General features: G+C 36.9%; 1 protein-coding gene across 3 annotated transcripts in view; it reads right to left on the bottom strand.

Moving 5' to 3' along the window:
- Positions 1–23,666, bottom strand: part of PARD3B (par-3 family cell polarity regulator beta) — a 1,146,560-nt gene that overhangs the window by 495,997 nt on the left and 626,897 nt on the right. For all 3 annotated transcript variants that reach the window (XM_010352639.2, XM_030916822.1, XM_010352640.2), the window contains 2 exons: positions 23,518–23,657; positions 22,248–22,376 (listed from right to left, as the gene is read on the bottom strand). In XM_010352639.2, coding sequence (XP_010350941.1) covers positions 22,248–22,376; positions 23,518–23,657 — 269 coding nt within the window. The remainder of the gene's footprint in view (positions 1–22,247; positions 22,377–23,517; positions 23,658–23,666) is intronic.

Genomic DNA, 23,666 nt, shown 5'->3' with positions numbered 1-23,666 from the left:
TATTTCACCCTCTAGACAATACAGACTATATAGACAGACAATATAGATGATAGACCGTAGATAGACAAAAGACTATATGGATAGATAGACAATATAGACTATATAGTCTAGAGGGCAAAATACATTAGAATACAGACAATATTATATATACTCTATATTGTCTATAGATAAAAAAAGAATACAGACTATGTATGTCTGTATTGTCTGTATAGCCCTATGATCTCTGATATATATTAGAAAACCCACACACATCTGAAATGTACCCTAATTTGTTGAGAGTTAACTCAAAATTCAATATTATGTCACTCATAAAGAAAGGAAAAATGTAAGTTAACGTTGCAATAAGTAAGAGAAGAGTTTCACAGAGCTCAGTGTAACCAGTTCTGGTATTTACTTTCGGTAAAAGAAAACTTTTAAGATGTAGGTCATAGTTAGTTCAATAATGTCAACATCTGAAATATATGTCCTTATGTGACTTCCCGAAATCTGTATCTATTCATTTGAAATAATTTTCGACGACAGATATGAGTGAGAAAATTCTAGACATTATTTATAATTGAGACATTTTTCACGTTTTCAAAAACCCATCCCCACGAAAGGGGGTAGATGGAGGAAACTACTAAAAGCAAGAGCTGATCTCCAACTCAACTTACCAAAAACCAACTTTCTTTAAGTAAAGGATTAATCTAATACTAGAAAATAAATATCAGAAAATGGCCGTTCCATATTGTCTGTTCAATGTAACATTTAGTCAGTACCTTAATGTAATATTGTACCTTAATATGATATTGAGTCAGAGATTAAAACTAACAAAAGTAAAACAAGTCAGAATTAAGATTCCTGTAGTAACCCTCTCCCCCTAAATATAGTATATAACCTTGAAAGATCAGAAAATTCAATGGTTTAGTGACACAATTTTTTTCCTTTCCAGATAAAGATTAAAGAAGTAAATACAATATTTTATGTCATGAAAAACAACAAATAGAAATTTTATAATTTAGACAACATGAAATTACACAACAAGAACTTGCTTTGTTGATACTGAGGAACAATAGGACTTTTTGTTTTGCTTTTATTTCTTTCAGTTAAAAGTAGATTAGAGAAACCTGATTAGATGTGTCTTAAGTATTATATTTTACATGCAATAATTTAGTGATTAAAATACATGACTATGGCCAGGCACGGTGGCTCATGCCTGTAATCCCAGGACTTTCGGAGGCCAAGGCGGGCAGAACACTTGAGGTCAGGAGTTCGAGACCAGCCTGGCCAACGTGGCAAAACCCCGTCCCTACTAAAAATACAAAAAATTAGCCAGGTGGTGGCGCATGCCTATAATCCCAGCTACTCAGGAAGCTGAGGCAGGAGAATCCCTTGAACCCAGGAGATGAAGGATACAGTGAGCCGAAATCGCTCCATGCATTCCAGCCTGGGCAACAGAGTGAGACCACATATCAAAAACAAAACAAAACAAAACAAAACAAAAGAATGTGTCCTTTTATATGAACATAAGATTCAAGAACAAACAATATGATGTAACAATTTAATTACCTTAAAAGGGAGTGTAATGGGCCTGATCCTGAGAAGTAGCCCATTTGAGAAGCTGGGCCCTTAGGAAAATACTTCCAATATCTTTGCTATCACAAATTCTTTGATGCCAGGCTACCTGCATTTAACATCTTTAAAAGATAGCACAATATCAAGGACAAGAGTGAAACATAAATGACAGTACAGAGCATCTCACTAAAGTGAGCACATGGGCTATGGTGCCTGCTCTATCCACAGACCAGACTTTCACCCAGGAAGCAAGGGTGGCACCAAATGATGTGCAGGTGCCTTCTGCTGTGGACAGTCAATCCGCAGGCTGCTGGTGCTTCCCAAGGAGGTCTGGCCCAAGGCTGTGTCCATTTAGGGCTGGCTTCAGAAACCAACTATGTCAACCAAACTGGCTCCCTCTAAGACTTGGATCAATCCAATGTCTAATATACAGGCTCTCAGCCATTGCATATGGGGAGAGAATGCGGGTGTCTATGATGAAAAAATCCGGGGAAAAGGTTTTTTTTAAAATTTTTTTTTTAGACTTCTTGGAGGCTATTTTTAAAGTTAAAACATATTCAGAGTCTCTGAGAGAGAGACAGAGTATGCAGGCCTTCCTAAATTCCCTGGCCATGAAAACAGCTTTACACGGAGCATGCCATAGAAATTTTCCCTACCATACACTTGAAGGAATGGTGCCTTAGAAAACATGGGGGAGGATCAGCTAGAGGGAAAGGAGAAGAGGACAGAGATACCTTGTAGGTCACCAACAAGGTCTGAGAGATGCCACAGAGCTGCATGATTAAACCTTCCAGTTTCATTATTTCTACATCACCCTTTTGTGTAAATGACATATTTCACAATTAGTATTAAAAACAGAGTATCACAGAAGTGGAGTACGGTCTCATGCTGGCTTTTAAAAGATGCAGAGCAGCAGGTACATTCTGAAATTTGTAGAATTGAGTCTTTATTCCATAAATGGATAAATGATGTTTCATTTCCATATGAGAAATTTCTTTCTCTTTCTTTTGCGGGGGCGGTGGGGGGTTGGATTGGGAAGTTTCTGTACAGAAAGATAATGAGTTACTGGTTATTTTCATTGAGATCTTAGGAAGTGGAACAGTTATAAAATAAAATCTTAAACCAGTAGAGTAGAAATTTAAGAGTGTTCTACACAGCCACCTCCAGTTTAGGTACATATGCCATTATTTAGGGTACAGTAATTCTCTTAATAAAGATAATATAGCTTTCTTCCCAACTCAAGGATTTTAAAGGCAGGGATTACATCTCAATCATCTTCATTTTTCTTAGAGGACTCAGTAAATGTATTTCACTTTAAGGCTCAGGGAGTAACATTTATTAAGTTATGCTTTAATGTAGTAACAGTACTACCACAGCCTCAAAAAGAGGCAGTATTTTTGTAGGGGCATGAGGGGGGAGTTTCTGTTCGATGGTTAAAGCTTCTAAGAAAATCAAATGATAAAAGCATAGCCATTTTTACTACATCCCTTTTCTCTGATGTTTGAATTGCATCTAATGTGATTCCTGCTGGATACCAATCCCCTTTAGTATGCTGTTAATGATAAATAATTCTAAATTCCAAATAGAGATTGAGAAATCTCAGTGGGTAACAAACACTTAAAATTCACAGTACATGTTCACTCTTTCATGAAAAAGTTCTTACCATATATACAACATGTCATTTGTAGATAAAAACATATAATTTGCCCTTTTATCTTAATAATTAAATCAATTACTCTGTTAAAATTGTCACATATAACTGACTATAAATAAGTCATTTAGGTCGTATAGAGGATGAAAAATCCATTAAAATTAAAATGTGAATGTATCTTCCTATCATCATACTACAAACAAACTGAAGGGAGAGGGCAAATCTACTCAGAATTAATTCATAGGGAAAAGTGAAGGAATGTATCAGTCAGCTATTGTCACAAAAATGCTGCATAACAAATCATCCCCAAATTATGATATGCACAATAAAGCATTTATACTTGGCTCGGATATCTACAGGTTGGCTGAGGTTTGGTTGATCTACACTAGGCTCATGCAGGCTTGCCTCCAAGCTATGAATTAGGTATGTGTCTGCTCCACATATCTCCCATCTTCCTTGGACCACCAGATGGCTGAAGTATATTTATCACATGATAAAAGGAAACAAAAACAAAATAACCTTTCAAGCATTTGCTCACATGATATCTGCTAACATCTTATTGGCCAAATGAATTCACATGGCTAAGTCCACAGCCTATGGTTGGAAAGTACTCTCCAAGTACCATGGGGCTCTGCCAAAAGTATGGCTATATAATGCTGCAATTTGAAAGTAAAGAATAAAGCTAATAATCCCATCCACCAACTGGATGCCATTTTTAGGGGGAGGAGGGTGGAACACATGGGACCTATCAAGGGTTAATGATAGAATATAGAATTTATATTTCTCTGAATCACATCTTTCCCTTCTCTTAGGTATCACATTTTCTATTTGACACATATTGCTTCTATGCTCTGAACCTCAGAGTAGCTTCTTGGTTTGTGAGATTTTCCCAAAGTAAGGAAATACATAGCCTAGATTCAGGAAAATTCTTCCTGCATATCCCTGCACTGCTCATGCCAGGTTCTTGAAGGTAGCTCCAGAGCCCTAAAATACTGGCTCAGGCTACTGAATATTGTCTTTTATTTCACATTATTCTTCCTCAGTATTCATCTTCCAAGTGTTCCTCTCCCATGCTGTTGTATGTATAGAAAAGCAGGACAGGGGTAAGGGAGCAATTTCTATGGCCTTAATTCCTGTAAAATCAGTGTGTAATTACAAGAAGTTTAAAAGTTCAGCACACTTCCAATCAATATTTTGCTAGATGTAGGTTGAGGACTTCTTTCTTCCCTGAAGTAATGGATCTTAATTTTCCAACAAAGTTAAGTATGCTTCAAAGACTAAAGAAGGACTATCTCAGTTCAGTTCATGCCTAAGGAATTAATTTTTTCAAATTAATCCATCACAGCCCCGTTTTTACTTGGTGATGCATGAAAAAGAAAGACTCATCTAAGCACCACAAGTGGATGAATCGTTTTAGTCAATCATTTCCCTGATGGCGCAAACCCACAATTTTTATGATGCTTAATGAAATCATACATAAGGAAAAAAACAAATTCCATGTGTGTATATATCAAGTGCTGACATTATTTTCAACTCAAAAGAAATTTCACAATGAAGGGGTAATGGAATTAAGAATTCTTTGCACAATATTTCAAAATACGCTTTGTGTCTCAGCATACAAGCTGCCTCTTCTTTTAACTCTTCCTTGACCTTATCAGCACAGAAACAATCTGCCCTTCTCGGAGCTCCCATTTCACCTGTGTTTTCCCATTCTGATGATTCTCATCACTGTCTTACAATTATTTGCCAGCTGTCTATCTTATTTATTTATTTATTTATTTATTTAATTTATTTATTTAGAGACCAAGTCTCACCCTGGCACCCAGGCTGGAGTGCAATGGTGCAATCTCGGCTCACTGCAAGCCCTGCAGGTTCAAACGATTCTCCTGCCTCAGCTTCCTGAGTAGGTGGGATGACAGGCATGCATCACCATGCCTGACTAATTTTTGTATTTTTAGTAGAGAAACATGATTTCACCATGTTGACCAGGCTGGTCTGGAACTCCTGAACTCTTGATCCACCCACCTCGGCCTCCCAAAGTTGGGATTACAGGTGTGAGCCACTGTGCCTGGCAGCCTGTCTATCTTAACTCTGCTATACAACTGTGATCTCATCAAGGGCAGAAATTAAGTTTAATCCAATTTTGAATCCTGTTTAGCGTCCAGCAGAATTACCTAATAAGTATTTGTTATGCGATGACTTCATACATTTTTCGTTGACACTACTCTCCCACGATACCTCTTTGAAATAATGGCATTTAAATTCCCTCCCAAAAGTGACTACTATGTCTTGCATCTTATCTACCAAAATCATAGTTTTCAACACCTCTCACCTAAACTTTTTATCATGTTTATTAAAGGAAACTGGAATTAATCAAATGTTACATATACCTTCTTTAACTATTTAAATGGGATTCTCTCCACCTAAAACTCATGTTCTCCCTTTTCCCTGCTTTGCCACCCACCAGCAAACTCTTACCTATCAAATCCCATCTTAATTGCCACCTGCTGTTTGTGGCTCTCATCTAGGTCTTCAAAACACTATACGTAATAAAAGTATAGCACTAATCACATTGTATCATGGTTATTTATTATTATATACATCTTTAAGACCTTTAATTAAGGGCAACAGAGACCACTCCATTTTTATGTTTATGCCACTATCCCTTATCCCAATGCCATGCCTAAGAACAAGTGTATGGTATATATTTTTTAAAGAACATTGTCAACAAGTGCTCCTGCAGTTACTTCTTCCATTGTTGCTCAATATGCACCATGTTTTCATTAAAATTAGAAAACAGTTCAGAAACTAATTCAGCTTCTAGTTTCAATACTTTATAATACCATTTTATAGATTGGTAGTGCCTTTGGTGAAAATAAGATTCATTATAACCACCATCACCATCATCAAATGGTATTTTTGGAATACTAGATAATATATTTGGCATATCTACAGCAACAAAGTGATTCCCTTTTTTCCATTGCCATAATAGTGCTGAGCATAATCATAACCTGTTTGCACTTTGATGCCCATGAAGGGCTGAGCTATGCAATAAAATAGCTTGCAAATGTTTCTAAGATCTTACATTTACTTTGGCTCATTTGATCACCATATCCGCTTCTCAGTTTTGATATGGGGTGGAGTAAATCTGTCATTCACTTCTACTTTATTATGACAGCTGGTGCTATTTGGCAACTACCCTGTTCAAATTAACCCAAAAAAAGCAATTTTTCACATTTAAAACTAAGACTATGTCTACATCAACACCTAAACAATTGATTGAAAAGTTTAAATTCACTCAGTGAGCAAATTCATTTGTTCTAAATAAAACTGAAAAGCCAACTAAAAGTGTCTTTGACAGTTGGTGGTGCTTTTTTTTCCCTTAAATAATGGAGTTGGGAAGCAGTTTGTAAGCAAGCACAAACTAACGTACTCTTAATATATTCAGTATCTCCCAGTTTTTGTCCTTTCAAAACCGTTGCACATTAGGTACAGATAATTCAAAATACTTTTATACTCTATTTCACCCGAAAGAAGAACCAAACTCGTAATTCAACTATGCTAATGACTGTTAAAAGAAACACCTGACCAATTACTTTCTTGTTAAGGTGGTTCTTGATGCCATCCTTTATCCCGGTGGATGTAGAGTTCTTCCCATAATTTTAGCCACATCAAAAGTCGGGCACTAGCTAAATAAATATGTATGATTTATAAAGGGAGCCATATTTTAGCAACACAAAACTAGTGGCCTAATATTTAATGAAGACTGTATGTTCAGATGCCTTTTCAACTTAATTGTTTTCTGCTAAATCGTAGAAGAAAATCTTAACCTACCAAAAAAATACTGAGAGATATAACAAAAGAATGAAAAATTATAGATTTATGAATAGGTACAAATCATTTACTAATATGCTATAATTCGATATGCATATCTTTTAAAACCATTATTCAGCATAACGGTACACAATGTACTTTGTCTAGATCTCTAACTTCAAATAAAAATATCTGCTAGAAAAAACTGCAACTTTTTGAGAAACATTAATAGTATTCTAAGAATACTGTGTATAAGCAAGACTCATTTTTTTCCCTAACATCCTATTAGGATGATCTCCCATATTCTCTTAAAGAGAAACAGATTTGGAAACTTAAAAAAAAAAAAAAAAAAAAAAAAAAAAAGAAACGGTCTTCCTTTTATTTTTTTTTCCACTCTCTGGACTATGGTAATTAATGTCTACTCAATACCACGCTCAATCATCTGTCTCCCCTGGGACCATACTTTCAATTAAACCTTTTATTTCATCCAAGAATGCCTGTTCTCATTGACCACTGTGCTTTTTATCTGTGGATTTATGATAATCTAATGCACATCTCCTCACAGGCAGAATGGCCTTATACATCCTTATTGTTCTTATACCAGAAGAGAAGTGAAAAACAAAATTAGCTCCTGCGGAAGCCAGGAAGGAAACTGCATTTGTTTAACACAGCGAGAGGCCTTTCACTACCTGCCCAGTGGCCTTGGCCATTACTCTGCCCTGGCCTCTCAATGTGCTGGCTGCCCCTGGCCTGGCTGTGTGCTTCTGATAAGAGATACCAACTCCCTTGAGAGCTATTGAGCTGAGAGCAGAGGCAACGTAATCTTTGGGAAATATTTTCAAAGGTTTGTGAAGGAAGTAAGACATTCACATGCGATCAGTATTCTTTTCTGCAAGAAACCCTACAGGTTAAAGAGGAACCTCTGAACTGCTATCTGACAGCAAAAGCTTGGCTTCCTAATAAGTAAGCCACCAGCTTGTTTGCAGCTTTTTGCCTTTACTTTCTTTCCAGCTAGGACACACATGATATGGTTTCTATTTTAGAAGGGCACAAATAATACTGACATGTTATTAACTTAACCACCATGACAAAAATTACATTTTTTTATGATCATACTCAGTTATACAGCTGAAGACAAAGCTCTGTCAAGTACACTTCTATGTCTTTATGATAGAGAATAAGTCTCTGTTATGTATATCCCAAACATGAACAAATGTAGCAGCCTTCATCTTTAGTTTCCTTGCAGGCCTACATAGTACATAAAATTATCAAGTTAATTTTTATATTAAATATTAATATTTATTTATATAATTTATTTACAACCTAATACCAAAGAGGAATTGAGGTGATTGCATTAATAATTACATTGAAATACAAGCCCAGTTTTCAACAAGTTGCTAGTGTTGACATAGTCATATTTTTCTAATAGAAGAATCCAGAACCCAGAGTTTTTTTTTTTTTAATTTTTATTAAAGGTGGCCAAAACCTTAATGAATAATGTTTGTAATTCATTCATTTTAATGAGTAATGGAAACAAGCTTTAAATAGACAATGACTGTGGGTGTGGGTACAGAAAAGGTAATTTCTAGTTAGAAAACAGGCTGATGCCATAAGTTTGTCTGTAAACTTGGTGCCTGCAGGTTGAATCTTTGTTTTTCTTAAAAATATACTAATAAATTTGGCTACATTTCTCTCTTAGCCAAGAGTGCTTGTTTACTCCATGGTATCTCCAAAACGTACCAGTAAGTAATAATTTGCATTCTATTGGATGGGTCATATTTAATCACGTTCTAGGGGAGAATACACTGAAACCTCCAATTCAGGAATGAAGGATCACACTTCCCTCTGAGCTGGATATGGCAGTGAAGTCCCTTATGCTACCCACAGCAGTGGTGGCGTCAGTAGAGGATTGGAGGAAGGGCTCCATCTGTGCCTACTACTATGGCAACAAGCGTTGCCATGGCAGGGGTCGAAGAGGTAGCCATGAGAAAGATATCTGTTGGCAATCTGTTAGCTCCACATCTACTTAAGATAAGGTACTCTCTAGGTCAAATGTTCCCCAGGCATTTGAACTATGGAACAAACACTCAGAAGGGAATTCATGCAGCCCATTCCCATTCATATATACAGATCTTTCATAATTTGGGCACTGTCTGTATTGAGTGTCATGCCAAGATTTGATGCACAGAAACTTAGAGGGTATTTTGGAATAGGAAAGAATCTTAAAAGACAATTCAGTTCAATTTCCTCCTTTTACAGATAAGAAAATTCTTCTCCCTCTTTATTGTCAAATTATCTTTTTTGATAATCTTAGCATTTAAATACTAAAATTTAGCTTATTAATCTATACAACCGAACTTCTATTCTTCAACCCCAATTCAGATTGTAGGTGTCTAAGAGAGTAATTCTCTATGTGAGGTGGGAGAAGAGAGGGAGGGGAAAACACTATTCTTTATCTAGGGAGACACGTGTCCGGCATGAGAGAGAAATGCATGTATATGTCAAGAGCCACAACGTTTTAGGTAAAAATGCTGCTAAACAGCAATGTAGTGGAAAGGAGCATGCCTCACTTACTCTGTATCTCCAACATTGTATTTGCATAAAAAATAAGAATTTATGGGAAAATAAGAATAAGAATTATTGGGAAAAGAATTTCCCAATAAGAAATTCATGAATGGAATTAAGACTCAGGAAATTAAATGACCATTTGAAACTCAACCATCTACTGACAGTCCTAGGCCAATAACTTGAATCTTCCATCCCTGACCAATGCTTATTCAGCTATAGAACAGTGCACACTCCTACTTCCCTAATCTAACGTGGGAGACTGTAACAACATCGGACTCCATGAATTATATATCCTTGAAAAGTGATTTGGTACTCTTTCCATCCAGACAGGGAATATATTCCTCCATCCCTGGGATCTTGCCTGGCCTTGTGACTTGACCTTGTTTTGACCAAAAGGATGAAGCAGAAGTGACAATGCAACTTCCAAAGTTAAGACTTATGAGCCCTACATCTTCTGCTTTTGTTGTCTTGGAAAATGCCATGTAAGGACACTGAACTAGCCTTTTGGAGGGTGGGAGGGTACATGAAGGAGGACCATGGTGTCCCACCCAACAGCTATTAGAGTACCAACTGACAGACACGTGTAAGGAAGGCCATCCTGGACCTTCCTGCCCAGCAGACTCTCTGGTTCAATGCAGCTCCATGCATAAGTCTAAACGAAACTGGCAGGGGAAGAAGTCACACAACCCAGAGAACTGTGAGAAATAATAAAACATAATTTTAACCCTTAAAGTGGTGGGTAGTTGGTTAAACAGCAAGAGATAACTAAAACATAGAACTTATAAAGGAGGGCATTAATTTGATTTTAAATTCACATTTGATGGGTTTTTAAAAAATATATGGTCTGGTTACCGACTTTAAAAGATAGCATAAGTGGCCAACAATATTGTCACTCTAACAAAAATGTTCCTTTCTGTTCCTTTCCTTCCTTTTCCTCAGTTTTCTTTTCTGCCTTCGGAAAGATGTTTCTTACTCATTCTTTGTCCACATTTCTGGAAGTTTTTTCTCTTCTTGCTTCTTTGAATCTATCTAGGGCCTGACCAGAGTCCCACTTCATAAATGAAATCCTTCATGATTTTAAAGTCCTTTGACTTTTAAAGCCTTGTGACTTTAAAGAACTTTAATTTCTTCCTCTTTATAACTTTTATGCCCTTATTAGCCCCTGAACCTCTTCCTTAAACTCGTGTAACTATTTTTCTTTCATTAGCTTTCCCTACTGACAGGTACCACGCTATATTCTTATATTGTTTCTCTAATACCACTTAGCATGATCTATGCACTCCTGGAGTTAAAGAATCATGTTTTAGTACATTTTAGAATACGCACTGCATGGAATAGCATCTAGCAAAAATAAACATTCAATAAATATTTGATCAGCTAAACTGGGAACAGTAGGTGTTCAGTAAATATTTGTTGAACAATTGATTCCTGTCATCTCCAATGTGGACCCAGAAAAAAGGGAAATAGAGGTGGAAGATGGCAATTCTTCTGAACATCAACCTTTCTTTGATTATCATAGAAGAGAAACATTTGATTTTGGAGAGATAGAGTGAAAGTAAATCAAGGTTAAGATGTTTTGGCTCGCTGTTTTTCTGTGGTGCTGTTTTTTGTTTGTTTGCTTTTTGGTTCATTTGTTTCTGTTTGTTTTTCTCCTCCAGTGGGAGTCAAGGGTCTAAAGATGAAATATATAGCTGCTGGGAAGGAGAGAAGGGAGAAAGCCAGCCCTTTCAAGTCATGTGGAAAGTCTGTAACTTACCTGTAGGGTGCTAAGGCAGGCGTTTCCATAAGTCAGGAACCATAGGCTCCAATATTTACGAGACGAATGCATAGCATAGGCAGCTTTGCTGTTCTCAAAGCTGATACCTTTCTCCATTCTACTGCCATCACTGCCATCTTCAATGGTATTTAATGTAACTTAATGTAATATACTATTATGTCCACCACTACCTGGCATAGTAAATACGCTCTGTATAGTTGAGAAATACATGGAGTGTTATTTATTTCCAGAAAGGTACGATGGGAGGTCAGAAGCAAGAATGGAAAGAAAAGGAGGAAGGTAAAGGGGAGAAAGAGGAAATACAAGAAAATTGAAACAACATTTCAAGCTGTTAAACAATCTTTTTTTTTGGTGTGGGAGGGTGGTGCTAAACCTCCAAGAAATGCAAAGAATTAATTACAGAAAGACTAGGTGATAAAAGTCCTTCATATAACTCAATAAGTGGCCAGGAAACATAATTGAACTCGTTTGTAATTGAATATCCTGCCATTCGGGGCAGATTTTAAGAAGGGTAAACTTAAAGAGACATAACAATATTAAATGTTCTTTTGTCTTTTTAACATATGGGATAAAACATTCCTTTTAAAGAGAGAGCTGGGACTGTGGTGGGGCTTCATTTAGGTAGCAGCAAGAATTGACTCGTATGTAATGTGTACTTGAATATCTTAATTTAAATAATTATAATATCTTAAAGAAAAATGCATCTTAACCCCTGCGATGTTTGATTGTATCTGACAGGTTCAGTAAAAGGGCACCTATCTACTGCTGCATTATGTGTCATATGTTCTGCACACTCATTAAAAATAATGAGAACATATTTAAAAGTCATTGCCCAGAGAATCTTTGGGGATGGGGCAGGAGAAGGAGTAAGTGGCAACAGATTGTTATTTAAGTGTCTATCTCTGTTTTATCAGCCCTTAGGAAAAAGAAAAAAAAAAAAAAAAAGGTGATCTTAAGCTGATATTCTTTAATGATAAAGATCACACATTTTCCTGGAAAAACAGGCAGATGAAACATTTTCAGACTTCTAACTATACTCTCAAAATGAGATGGACTGTAGTGACAATTTCACATGTGTGGTATTTACTTTGATACCAACCAGAAAAGTCAACCACCATCAATTAAGGCAGTATTTTTTTCCCTAATCTTTAAGTATCCTTTACAAAATGAACACATTTCCTTATCTTACACCAAATGTACCTTAACAAATGTACTGATCACAGGCATCGAGGCAATTAAGCAAATCGAGGTTGTCCCCTAAGTTTTGTAACAAACTTCTTATCCAGCTTGCTCCAAATCAACAGCTGGCCTAAATTACTGGTAACATTTGGCTAACTGGGTGACAAGAAGGATATAGTAGGTGGTTGGTCACAATATGACTTTTTCTGAGCTGTTTAAATATACATATATTCAGAAAATTCTTTTTCTCCAGCCTCCAGAAGCTTAATCATAGCCACAGTGGCCACTAATAAGACATACGTCATACACCATGAAAATGAGGCCAAATCTCATAGCTCTTCACTGTTAACCTTGCAAGACAATGTATTTAGGCCCCAGTCTTCTGAAATATCATGAGAGCTTTACAGCATAGAACTCTCCTTCTTCCACTACCTTCCAATCTCCAACAAAACCTGTCTTGTGATAAAAGCTATTAAGTATGTACTTTCTGACACCTGGAAGCCATATGACCTGGCCAAATCACCCTGCACTTCCTCCATCTGTTTTAATAATGCTGAACCACAGCATTTATCATCATCTATTTTATCAAGACTAGATTTTCCTGACAATAGTTCAGTAGAATTCTTCCAGATATAAGTACTTCTTAGGGAGTAGCAAATGACCATTAATCCCTTGGCCTTGTGGGCTATTGAGCACATTCAAAAAGCTGGCCACGAATAAGGACCCAGTCTCTGAGCACACTGCACAAGTGAGAGAAGGTACAGTGTTTACTCAGTGAGGTGGAAGTCTTACTTAAAAGCTATTTCTGACTTTGTTTTTTGAGACAGGGTCTCATTCTGTTGCCCAGGCTAGAGTGCAGTGATCTTGGCTCACTACAGCCTCTACCTCTCTGGGCTCAGATGATCCTCCTGCCTCAGCCTCTCAAGTAACTGGGACTACAGGTGTGTGCCACCATGGATGGTTAATTTTTGTATTTGTTTTTTTTTTTTTTTTTTGTAGAGATGGGGTTTCGCCATGTTGTCCGGCCTGGTCTCAAACTCCTGGGTTCAAGCAATCCACCAACCTCAGCCTCCCGAAGTGCTGGGACTACAGGCATGAGCCACCACAGCCAGCCGTATTTCTGATTTTGACAATGTAAATGCTGATAAGGGGCAATGTTTCTGTGTCTCACTTTCATCTTTAAAATGAGATAAATGGAAACTAAGCATAGTTGCTTTGTGACAGTTTAAGCATCAATTTCCTAGAAGCTGTGAAATCTCTAACTTGAGTCCAACCATAGTAGAAGGGTAGACGCTGGAATATTGTCCATGTAAGGGGACAATGGAACATATCTTACCCTATAGCCTCCAATAGAGGTGATAAGAGGAAAGGAAGAAGGGAAATGGGTATAACTGCAAACAAATACCAACAACCCAATATTCCAAGCCTCTGCAAAGTACCTCCTGTGATATGTGTCTGAATCTACAAGTTACAAGGTGGCACGTAAAAAATTTTGAGCACAATCAAATTGAGTGTGGAAATTTTAAAGCACAATCGAGTTGGACCTGAGAAAGTCAAGTACAATTGAGTTTGCCTAAATGAATCAGGGGTAATTGAGTTGGGTAACTGCATTGTACTCAGCACTGGCCCTTTGCCAAAATGAGGGGCACATGGCCAAAAAGGCACAACTCAATTGGGCTTAAAAATTTTCACGGAATAATTTTCCCAGAATGAGAAATTGTTCACAGAATAGGAGACATAAAGTTGAAAATTTGATCACTGAAGCCAGTCAATTATAGCCACTAAGTTATCCTACAGGCTTCATGTTCTTTATAATGAAAACTTGAGTGAGCACCAGAATTATCTGGAAGGCTTGTTACAACACAGATTTTCTAAGTCCAACCTCCAGAGTTTCTGGTTCAGTAGGTGTGGAGGGAGCCTGGGAATCTGCATGCTTACCAAATCCCCAAGTGATGCCAAGACTGCTAGCCTGAGACCACACTCTGAGAACCATTGTTCTAATTATTGCAGCCCAAATTGAAGCATTTAAAATACTTTAACACGATACTGTAAAAATACCTCTAACATTTCAAATTATAACATGATACTTATGGCTTTCATATGTCTTTACAAGTAAACTGTGGAACTAGATTGTGCAAATGTCATCATGGTAACTTAAACCACTGAAGCTGTCATTTATGTGAAAAACTATCCTAACCCTCACTGTTGCATGTAGCTGTAATCAGAAATTGCTATTGCTCAGAAATCTGAGAAAATCCCTGCATATATATTTTAAATTTGGTTTAAGATAATTGTACAGGATAATAATATACTGAATGCAGACTAGATACAGATTAGCAGTAACAGCTCATTTAGCAATACCTTTCCCAGCCTTCCATATCACCAGCTTTAGTAATGCATAGCTTTCATTCATTCAGTCAACAAATATCCACTGAGCATACACTGTGCTCTAGGCACAGGAAATAACAAGGATTAATATGATTTGGCACTCACTGTGTGTCAGCAGCTGCACACAGTTAATTCTCACACAACCCTACAAGGTAGGTGTTGCTTTTATCCTCATTTTTAACAAACAAGGAAACTGAGGCACTGAAAGGCTGAATGAAATTGCAAAGCAGGGATTCATATCCAGGCCATGAGATTCCCGAATGTGGCGTCTTAAGGACTATTTCTTTATAGTTCTTAAGGTCTATTGGAGAAATTGTAATATTGTGTGATTTGGGGGCATGCTAAAGTGTACCCTTAATATGGATGGAAAACTAAGTAAGGTTCCATAAAGTAGACCTGGGGGCTCAAGGAAGCTTTGCCCAAGCAAATGACCTATAGGTAGATATCCTAAGGAGTTTTGAGGTAAAAAGGAGGAGAGAAGTGTCCTCCCTCTCAGAGATGAAGAGTTTGGAATGAGAGTAGAGAGTAGTGGAAGAAAAATGCCAGGGCTCACTGGCCCATAAAACAGCTTGGGATTCATGAAAGTCATAAAACTCTAGGATAACAATAGTTGTTTTCTCCTGCCAACCAGTAATGATATCACAACACATCCAAACTCAAAACTTTGGAATTATTGATATTTCTCACTCCTTCACTCCCACATCTACCAGTTGCCAAAACCAAAGTTTTCTACCTCAATTTTCTTCTCTCCATTCTTAACACATGGGAAAACCTAATCTGTGCATTTAATATCTCTCATTCAAATAAGCAATGGTTATAATACCAAGGAACATTTGTTACATCCCATTCTCTGTGCCCCATTGTAAGCATTTTACATGCATCTCATTTAATTCTAACAACTAGTCTTTTGGGTAGACACTAGTCTAGTCCCCATGTTATGGATGAGGAATGGAGGCTCAGGGAGATAACTTCAACAAGGCCATTTAATCAATAAGTGATAGAAAAAAGGCTCAACCCAGGTGTGACTGATTCCAGGTCCCAAGCTCCTTACCGGTACCCTCTAGTGAATTACAATAAGCTCTTAATAGATATCCCAACATCTCTTTGTCCCTCCAAATGTATTCAAAATAGCACTACTTCTTATGTTAGTCTCCTGTTCAGTAATCTGTCAAACTGGGCTGCTTACTATCTTCTCGTACTTTTGTACTTTCTAATCTCTGAGTAACTGAAAAGAGTATTTCTTTTGCCCATGTGGCTCTGTATCTTGAAATTCTATTCAATTCTCGTCTCTTTTTCAAATGCTGTCATGTTCTTGAAGGTTTTCTTGGTTCCTGACATCCTTTGAATCCCCATAACAATTTATTTGCTCATTTGATCCACTTAGCACTCTTCTTTTCTTTATGGGCTAGAAGCTCCTTGAAGACAAGACACATCTTCAGATAAAGCTTCTAGCTTCATCTCTGGAAGTTCACGTTGCAGAGCCTTGACTAAGATTCAGTACATACTGGTTGAAAGAAAATTCCGTAAGAAGAAAATGGAAATTATTGTAGGGAAAACCTGAAATAGAAACTCTGTCTTAGCAAGGACTTCATCATAAGACATGAACTGTGTTACTTGGAGAATACATAAAATAGAGCAAGGCACTCTGGATTTTGCATAATTATTTAAATTCTAAAACATATCTCATGTACATTAGTTTAGGTAGAAAAGTCATTTTGAAATTATCTTTCAATTTCTGCTACTTATCCACAAATAACTGCTATAATATTCATTCTTCCTTAAGTATCTCAGTTAATTAAGCATGGAATCATTTGAATCAAATAGCCAAAGGGAATGAAATAATATATCAGTTAAATGAGGTTCATCTAAGATTTCAAACCAAAATTCTATAATTTATGATGCTAAATAATTTGACATTTCAAGATGTGCACTTTTTACTTAATAATAAGAAAGAGTAAACCCTGAAGAAGTTGGACTACATCTCGCATGCTAAGGTAGTCGCAGGGACAGGTAGCTACAACAGTGTTGGACTACACTAAGCTCAGCAACTGTTAAGGAGGGCTCCACATGCGTGTGCATCATTTTTTCTCAGCGAAAGCAATATTCCTAAGTGAAGGTCAAAGCAGCATGACAAACATGGCTAACTTTTGGTTTTCAATCATACCAGGCAGGAGAAACTTGCTTGCCTGAAGTGTAGTTAATCTCACTTGCAGAGGCCAGCATCAAATAGCAGGCAAACTTGGCAGGTAGAAATTATAAATACATTTGAAATTTTTTTAGCTCATTTTACCCACCAGGGGTTGCTGTGATTTTCAGGATGATTTAGAAATAAGGCAGCAGGTCAGAAAATGAAATGTTAAATAAGTTAACAAAGAAAGGACAGACTCTTCCTTTCTACCCAATAAAAAAAAAGGCATGCACATACATGCACAAGTATACACACATACATAGAGAATAACTTTCTCCTTCTCTCTCTAGCTCTTAAAGAAATGAAGCCATGAAATTAACAGAAAAACTTCAGTTTTTCAGGAGCTTTCTTAAGTGGAAATATGGTTTTATCTGACATTTAGCATAAGAAAGAACTTCAGGTATCAGAGATAGACAAAAACTTGTACATCACATCTCTTACAGAACTGACCAAACAAACCACCAACTGATTAACTAGCATAGTTTTCATTTCAAGTGTAGACACAGACAGAGCAGTTTAGCATTCAGATTCTAAATCTATTACCAAAACTAATCTCAAAGCACCTTCTGCAAAAATGTTCCTTATGTGAACACCTCTTCAGTAAACTCTCAGTCAGGGGGTGAGGACACCAAAGGATCTTTCAGAATGGGATTCTGGAAAGATTATCTTTGAAACACCATTCTTTTGGTAAAGATGCTAGAAACAGCTAAATAGTTGTAATGTTATTATATAAATTCTTCTCACTTGATTTTCAACCCGGTCTGCCCCAGATGGAAAGAAGGTTGGCTGAATGTGTTGTTAAACCTGTGATGTTAATCAATTGCTCAGGAAGAAAGACACAAACTAGAATGCAGGAGTTCAGCACAGTTCTTTTAGGTGGCAGGTCAGACGAAATGACCAGGAAATGGATACCATGGTCTTTGGAATGACAGAGTCACATCCAAGAGACGATTCTATATTGGGACTTCCTGTATAACTGCTGACCACATGCTCCCTTAGCTTAAGTTTTAAGACTTTACAAGAAGCTAACGAGAACAAGGAAGTAAGGAAGATTGAAGTGTCAGAAACTAGGCAGTGCAGTGCTGTTAAGAAGGTACAGAGCTCGCAGAAAAGCAACGCTTAACAAAAGAGGACAGTTTCTTAGAACAGGAAAACAATAAACATAGTTTGTTTTCCTCAAAGGAGATAGAACAAGACAAAAGTAGGAAGTGCTGTCCTTCCTTCATCCTGCCAGATTTTCAATGGAAAGTCAAGTGTGTACATCAATCATGATAAGGAAGAAGAGACCAAAGTGATATCACCTTCAAGTTTTTGAAAGGAAAACACAAAGATGTATCACATAACACACTTCTTTATTTTGCCCTTTCAAACAGACCAGTGCATGCCACACTCTGAAGTAATTCCCACTGAAATAGCCCAGTACGTGCCAAACATCAACTCTCTTTAAACTTCCTGCAAGGTTCTTGCCTCTTGGCATTCGAGGCAGGGATTTGGGCTGGAAAAAGAGTGCCTTTCCTTATTTCTTCAATATGAAGACTGTGGGTCCACACGACTTGGGTGCTTATAAGCCTCAAAGACCCTTGCTTTGCTATCGTGACAAAGAAAATTCCACATTATTTGGATAGTTGACTGTCAACTATATTTGAGAGTCTAGATATTTGCTAGAAAGTTCTAAAGGAATGAATACTAGCATATACTCTCCAAATTTAGTATAGAACTAGAAACAATGAGAAGAAATAATTTGCTTGCATTCATAATCTCACAGTTGCACAGTTAACTTAATATGCTCCCTGGTGGACTTGGCGTATGTCATTCTGGGACAGAAACCAAATTTCACTAAATTCCATTAAATGAGAGTGAAATAATACATACAGCTGCCTCCCTTATCAATTTGATTGGTTATAAAAATGCTTGTAATTCAGTATTTTGGATTCCAGAATACATTATAAAATAATAAAAAATAAAACAATCATTGTTCAAAAATAGTGGTTAGTTCCAGGCAAGCCTGCACAAATCTATCTACCCCGTAATATATCTAGAGTATAGAATTGTATTTACACTACTATAGAAGTGGTCTTTTATTAGAAAAAAATATATAGCTAACATATTTTAAGAACTTACAATTAGTCAGAAACTATGCTACGAGCTTTGTCTGTATTATCTCATTTAATCTTCACAACAATTCTCACAATTACAGATGAGGAAACAGCCTCTGAGTTATGTTCCGAACTGATCTACATCACACAGCTAGTAAGTGGTAGATACAGAAGTTGAATTCTGGGAATTGAACTCCAGAGACCATGCTAAATGTTATTCCAGTTGCTAACATAAGGTGTAATTGTCTTTGATGGGGAATGAATTCAGAGTTTTAAACTGGGATAAATCAGCATCCCTTACCTGGGGGAGGGGCAAAGCTTCTAGGAAGAAGGTATTAACTGTGGGGTTAAAAATTCTAGAGGTCACATGGGAGAAGGATATAAGGAACTACTAGACAGAAACTGCAGGCTAAAGGGTTTAAGTTCCCAGTTGGAGTTCTGTTGTTGGGTTCTTCTGCATGCTAAGGGGCTGGCTGAAACATTTGTTTTTATGCAGGGTTTTACTTCTTCCAGGACTACAGTTCAATGGAATACACAGTCAAAACTTCTTTCTTTGCTCTCCTACCTCAGAAATAAGCACATAGTTCCACTGAGGATTTTGGAGAGTTTTTATTTCTAGCAACCTAAATATCAGACAAGAAATGAAAGGGCTTCTTGCTGTAAATACACACACTCCCCCCTTTTTTATTGTTTCTTTTCACTTTGACCCTTGTAGAGAAAGACTGAGGTCTTTGGATAAATAACAGATTGAAAGAAAAATCTATCTGTATTTTAGAAAAAAAAAAAAAAATCCAGACTCCAAGTTTCTGCATCATTTCTCTAGTAAGTATTAGGAGATGAGACAGACAGTCAGGATTCTACCTTTCAAACGGTTGGGTATGGAGGAGTCAAGTAGAGGAATGGAATTGGGGACTGTATCTGCATGACTCTGATGACTTTTTTTTTTCTTATTTTCCCTATTTTATTATGGATCTCCCCAGAGTATACAATAAGAAAAGGGAAAAAATGGGTAAGATGATGGGAAAGAGAAGGAAAGGAAGAAAGAAAATTCCATGCCAGGGAAACTTGGAGGTAAGTGATCCTTTTGGCAGGTATTAAGGAGCATTAACATATAAAACAGGTGATTTGGCAAGGTTGTAGACTCAAACATAAATATAAATATATGTAACAGAATGATAGGATGAGAAAGACAACTTAGAGCTTGTGTAGTCTTATTTAACCTCAATCAGAAAACTTTTTCTAGAGCATCTTGGACAGTTGGCGAGGCAAGCTCTGTTTAAATACTCTATCTGACCCATTTCCTTCTTGGACAGGTCCATTAAAGTTCTCATAACATTATCCTCTTCCAACCATTTGTTTTGGAACAAGCTCAATGAGGGCAGGGAGTGAGTCTTAACTATTTTTGTATCCGCAGAACCTCCAACTTTGTACACAGCAGATGCTTAGTAAGTGGTTGAATTAATGCATACATTGATTAATGGGTACAGAATGTCTGAAGAAACAGATTAGGTCTACCTTCCAATCCATACAATAACTCTTTACATATCTGATAATAATTGTCATGTCTCCTAATATTTCTCTTCTTCAAGTGAAATATCATCAGTTCTGTCAACTAATTCTTACTGTTCTGATAACCTAACTCTGGGAACCTACATGTGCCTTTGTCAATTCTTACACACATTCAAAGGAAATAACAAGGAATAAATACGAGTCCTTTTATCACATTTGTTTCTATTTGTTATTAGCTATAAAATCCCCTTTGAATTTTCTTTTCTTTTTTTTTCTTTTTTTCTTTTTTTTTTGAGACAGAATCTTGTTCTGTTGCCCAGGCTGGAGTACACTGGTGCAATCTTGGCTTACTGCAACCTCTGCTTCCCAGGTTCAAGTGATTCTCCTGTCTCAGCCTCCTAAGTAGCTGGGACTACAGGCACATGCCACCATGCCTGGCTACTTGTTGTATTTTTTAGTAGAGACGGGGTTTCACCATATTGGTCAGGTTTTGAACTCCTGATCTCAGGTGATCCACCTGCCTCAGCCTCCCAAAGTGCTGGGATTACAGGTGTGAGCCACTGCACCTGGCCCCCTTTTGAATTTTCTATAGCCATCTTAAAAGCATAATTTCAATAAAATAAATTATATGTATTTATTGCAAAAAAATGAAAACCTTTCATAACTCATATCCCAGATGTATCTTCTTCTAGTTGTTAACAAGTTTTAAAATGTAATTTGATGATACTGCACACATAATTTTATACCCTACTTTTAAATAAAGTATTAGATTATGAACATTTCTCATGCTATCATCAATTTTTTACAGGAACCATTTTAAGTACTTCTATATTTCACTGGCAAGCTATCTAATGCCTTATGGTTATACAGGACCCAATATATCACTGCAATAGATAGGACTTTAGGGGAAAAAATCAATGTACATGAATTTTTTCCACATCTTTGATCATCAGTTTAGGACAGATTACTTGAAGTCTAGTTACTAGGTCTAAGGGTATACATTTTTAATAAGGCTTTTGAACTCATCTTTCTCAAGATGTCAATCCCAGCCCTCAAGAATAGGTTAAATACCCTTGTTTTATGTTATCATGGCACTCTGCATCTTCCCTTCATAATCTTCATTGCCATTTTGAATACCTGGCTATCTTTTTATTTCCTGTTAGACTGTAAACTTCATTAAAGTAGGTCCACAAATTATTTTGCTGACTGTGTTTTGCCTAGGGCTTAGCACACAGCACATATTCAATATATATTTTATTGAATTAGTGGCATACTGTTGAATCGTTGCTTATTGCTAAAGGTGTTTGAATCTGTGCCCTGGAAGCACTGCTTACATATATCCACTGGCTGTGTCAATGTCCTAAAACTGTGATACCCCAAATGGGGTAAAATACCCTGAGTGTGATTCAACTTTGGTTATGAATGAAGCCTGTGACTTAGAACTCATTTCTCAGCTATAATGAGTTCATTGAGTGTATTAAGCTTGGCATAAAAAATTCAGTGAGACTGAGATCTGAACATTACCAACTCTCGGGGCAGAAAATGTCCGTCTTGGCGGGCAATGACCAGCGATGCTGTCTCCCCCTGCTTGGTGCTCCTGAGCATGGCCACAAGCTCTTCCTGGGTTCTTCCAGTGACATCTCTCCCATTTACCTAATGAATAGAATCACATAAGCAGCCACCATCACAGTACTTGTTATCTCCTTCTACACTAGATAGTTTTGAAAACAAGAAGCAAATGGGCTCCCATACTTGAGGAAGCTCTGAAAAGATGAAAACTAAATACATGGGCAAAGACCAACAATGTTTTCCATAATGCATCATCATTATGATGCTGGATGAACTCAGAATCAGTAATTAATATCAGCAGTTTTTCCTAAGACATCAGATTTTTATGTGAGGAAACTGGACTGATAGATACCAAAAATGATTCTGCTTAAGGTAGAAGGCAGATTTCAAAGGCTTACTTAGTGTCATTTTCTGCCTAATTCAACAAGCAGAGTGAACCATGACCACAAGGCAAATTTCTCTGCAAATACGAATCCAGCGATAGAATCCTGCAGTTTTTAAATGTATTTAGAAAATTATAGTCACCAGATTATCATAGATTACTGGAAATTCTAATTTGGAGCTACATTAGTCATTTGGTGCATCTTCTTTCATGATCTAGAACAACATGAAAAGCTAAAGTGTTGCTTCTAATGAAGATGATTGCTTCAAAGGTAAATGGACAATATATAATTATCAAGACAATAATGTCCTCAGACAAAAATAAATGAAAACAAACAGCCACCCTCTTGCTTTTGGTATCCCAAATATATCTCTCTGCAAAATCCTTTACAACTGTTTTCATTGCTATCCTAGCACAGATGATAGAGATACGGACAAAGCATAGAATGACCTGAGATACTCTGGCTTGTCCTGGCCAAGTTTGAAAAGACTATTATAAAGACTTTTTAACTTTTCAGCCCTAAATGAATACATGTTGAATTCTTAGATTCAATCCAAATTTCGCAGGGACCTAAGAGGTAGAAGTAAGAGAGGTAAGATCAGAAATGGTTTTCATTATCATTTGGCCCCATATCACTGACCTTACTGGGGATTTACAAAGTTAGACTCCTCATTAACCAGTTCTATACTTAAAGTTCTTATCTTGTCTATAAGTAATAATTTTTAATATATAGTAGGCTCAAAATAAAAATATTAATATATTTACATATATTTCAATGCAATTAAATGGCATTATTTAAATGTCAAGAAATATTTTCATACAACTATTAATTCCAATTCTTACCTCCAAAATTCTGTCCCCTGATTGTAGGCGGCCATCTTTTATCGCTGCTCCCTTTGGTAAAATGTTTTTTACAAAAATGGGACCAGGACCATGTATGGAAGAGTCTCTGGTAACCACAGTGAAACCAAGTCCTTCAGGGCCTAGTGTAT

This window comes from Rhinopithecus roxellana, chromosome 14 (genome assembly GCF_007565055.1).
Source record: "Rhinopithecus roxellana isolate Shanxi Qingling chromosome 14, ASM756505v1, whole genome shotgun sequence".
Classification (NCBI taxonomy): domain Eukaryota; kingdom Metazoa; phylum Chordata; class Mammalia; order Primates; family Cercopithecidae; genus Rhinopithecus; species Rhinopithecus roxellana.
Note: the sequence above shows the minus strand (reverse complement) of the source record. Positions and strands in the feature narration are given on the sequence as shown.